Raw genomic sequence first — 2443 nt, forward strand, 5'->3', positions numbered from 1 at the left:
AGAGTTGACAAAACAACTTATGAAATTTTTTTAGACATCTAAATAATATTAGAGCTGGAATGTTTATTGTTCATAACATCTGATTATGTGAGCCATATCAGGATGATTAATATCAATGTATTATGCAGACCTCTTAATCCACAATCATCACTATTATATATGAACTGATGATGGCCGCATAAGCCTATAGCATAGCTCTTGAATTCATTACTAGCGAGATTGAACATGACAATTTTTGTTTCATCATTCTTCACCTTACCTTCAGCTGCAGGCATCAATTGAACTTTGCAGATCATTTTATTCCTCCAATAGTTTGCGGACATAACTTCCATGGATATCGGCGCGGAAAAGGACTGGTAGTATATTTCTTAGTCCAAGTCCATTTCTCCCCTGATGCACCTGTACCTTCCTCCATCACCCACAAATCAATTGATGAAGTTTCAGAGTTTTCAATAGCAGTGGGATAAAGAATGGCAAGCTTGTACTCATACACAGCAGAACTAACACCATCTTTATAGCGTATTTCAGCAGGCATTGGTATCAAAGTGGATGCTTCCTTTGCCACGTCAAATGAAACTATCCAGACTCTTCCAGCAATTTCACACTTCTTCCCATTATATACTTTATGCTTTACTGTATACCCAAACCAAAAGATAGCTCCATTAGCACTAAAACTTTCACCATGTTTAAGTTTCACAACCCGTAAGTTCCCAACCTCTACCTCCTTCCATGATCCCATATTTAATGAATTCACCTCCACCTTATTAACCATTTCATCATACCCAGAAACAAAGAGCCTCACTATGTTGTGGTCATTAAGAATTGGATTGAACCCAAATCCTACATCGAACACTGTACCCGTAAATCTTTCAAGGCGTCGGGACACTTGTTTGACTTCTCTAGTCGCCGGATTATACAAGAAAAGGGAATGACACTTATTAACGATTTCAAGACAGAGCAAACCATGATTGGAATAGAGGTTCCTGACAGTCAACCTAGAATTCTCAAGAGGGATCTTATGAAGTTTGTGGACTTCCATCTCGCCATCGAGCAAACAATAGTGATAGAAATCACACGCGATAAAACATTTCAAAAGAAGAAAAGGGTTTCGATGACTAGAGTGATGCAAGTGGTCTGCGATGAAAGAAGGGGATCTGAAGAGAATTTTCCAATCTTCGCATACACATTGAAATCGGAGCAAGGACTTTACCGGAAGCCTTATGAGAATGTCTCTAACTATTTCTTGTGGAAGAAATGGTGCGCTGCTATCCATTTCCATCTGCTCCATTGTGCTCGAGGATGAGAATGGGAAGACTCCGCACTTCATTGGAGGCGGAAAATTAGGGATTAATAAATAAAAAGTAATAAATATTATTATTATTATTATTAAATAAAAAGTGTTCATAGTAAACAATTCAGATTGGACAAAAAATTCACAATTATGATGAAAAAGTATTTTACAACTTTTTGTTCATTTAGTTTTTTTTTTCATTATTTAATACTATAATACTCCTTAGATCCTAAATAATAAAACCCCTTTCATAGTGTAATTACATTATAAAAAGAGTCTTACATTATTGACTAGAGGAGTAATAATTTTGTGAGTGCCTTTATATTTTTTTACTGAAAAAGTAGCTATGTCAATAAATTTAATAAGCTTACTTTTTGGCCAATATTAATAGTCAATAAATCGATAAACATTAAAACAATTACAGATTAATTTTAAATTCGATTAAATACAATATGCAATTATTATGAAAGTAATTTAAAGTTTAAACTTTTCATAAAATTTCCAATATTAACAAGATTTTATTGTCAAATTGTCATTTATTTTGAATTCGAGTTCTCTGTTATTCTATGATAAGATGTTAAACAAGCATTCTTTTTAAATAAACATCTTAAATAGGAGTAATATTTTCATAAAAATATTTCACTTTTTAATCTATTCAACACATGTACTAAATTGTACAATTAATCATCGATAAGAATCAAATCGATTCATTTTAATATTACTGACATGCACATAACAATTAATATCATGCAAATTCCTCCAAGTCTAAAAGTGAAAGGAATAAAATTTTTTAAAAAAATAAAAAATTTACAAGTGCAAAAATATCACGATATCATACAAATTCAATTTATTGTAAAAAATTGTATCTGAATCCACTTTAAATTTATAAAATATTTTAATTCAGATACTAACATATGAAAAAAAAAATGTAAATATTAATCCAATCAAAAACTAAAACAACTGAAACTACTTGCAACCTTGCACAGATGCTTAAGGTTGCAAGTTGTATGGAACCCACAATCTTTCACTTATAAAGAGTTTCCATGCCATTTGATCAGAAGACCACTTGATAACGTTCCAACTTTAGCATCATCAGTTTCTTCTAATCCTACACAATCTGTGGCTGAACCACTGTCTCAAATAAGTTCCCCA

General features: G+C 32.3%; 1 protein-coding gene across 1 annotated transcript; it reads right to left on the reverse strand.

Annotated features, from left to right (window-relative positions):
• Positions 1-292: 292 nt before the first annotated feature.
• On the reverse strand, positions 293-1039 carry LOC114715272 (putative F-box protein At3g21120). The gene has a single exon (XM_028900068.1). It carries the CDS (start codon positions 1037-1039, stop codon positions 293-295), a length of 747 nt encoding a protein of 248 aa, XP_028755901.1.
• Between the last annotated feature and the right edge of the window lie 1404 nt (positions 1040-2443).

This window comes from Neltuma alba, unplaced genomic scaffold (assembly GCF_004799145.2).
Source record: "Neltuma alba isolate B1F8T4 unplaced genomic scaffold, ASM479914v2 tig00011581_pilon, whole genome shotgun sequence".
Taxonomy (NCBI): domain Eukaryota; kingdom Viridiplantae; phylum Streptophyta; class Magnoliopsida; order Fabales; family Fabaceae; genus Neltuma; species Neltuma alba.

Excerpts from the sequence above, each read along its gene's own strand:
- LOC114715272 (XM_028900068.1), bottom strand. The coding sequence starts at position 1,039 with ATGGAAGTCCACAAACTTCATAAGATCCCTCTTGAGAATTCTAGGTTG.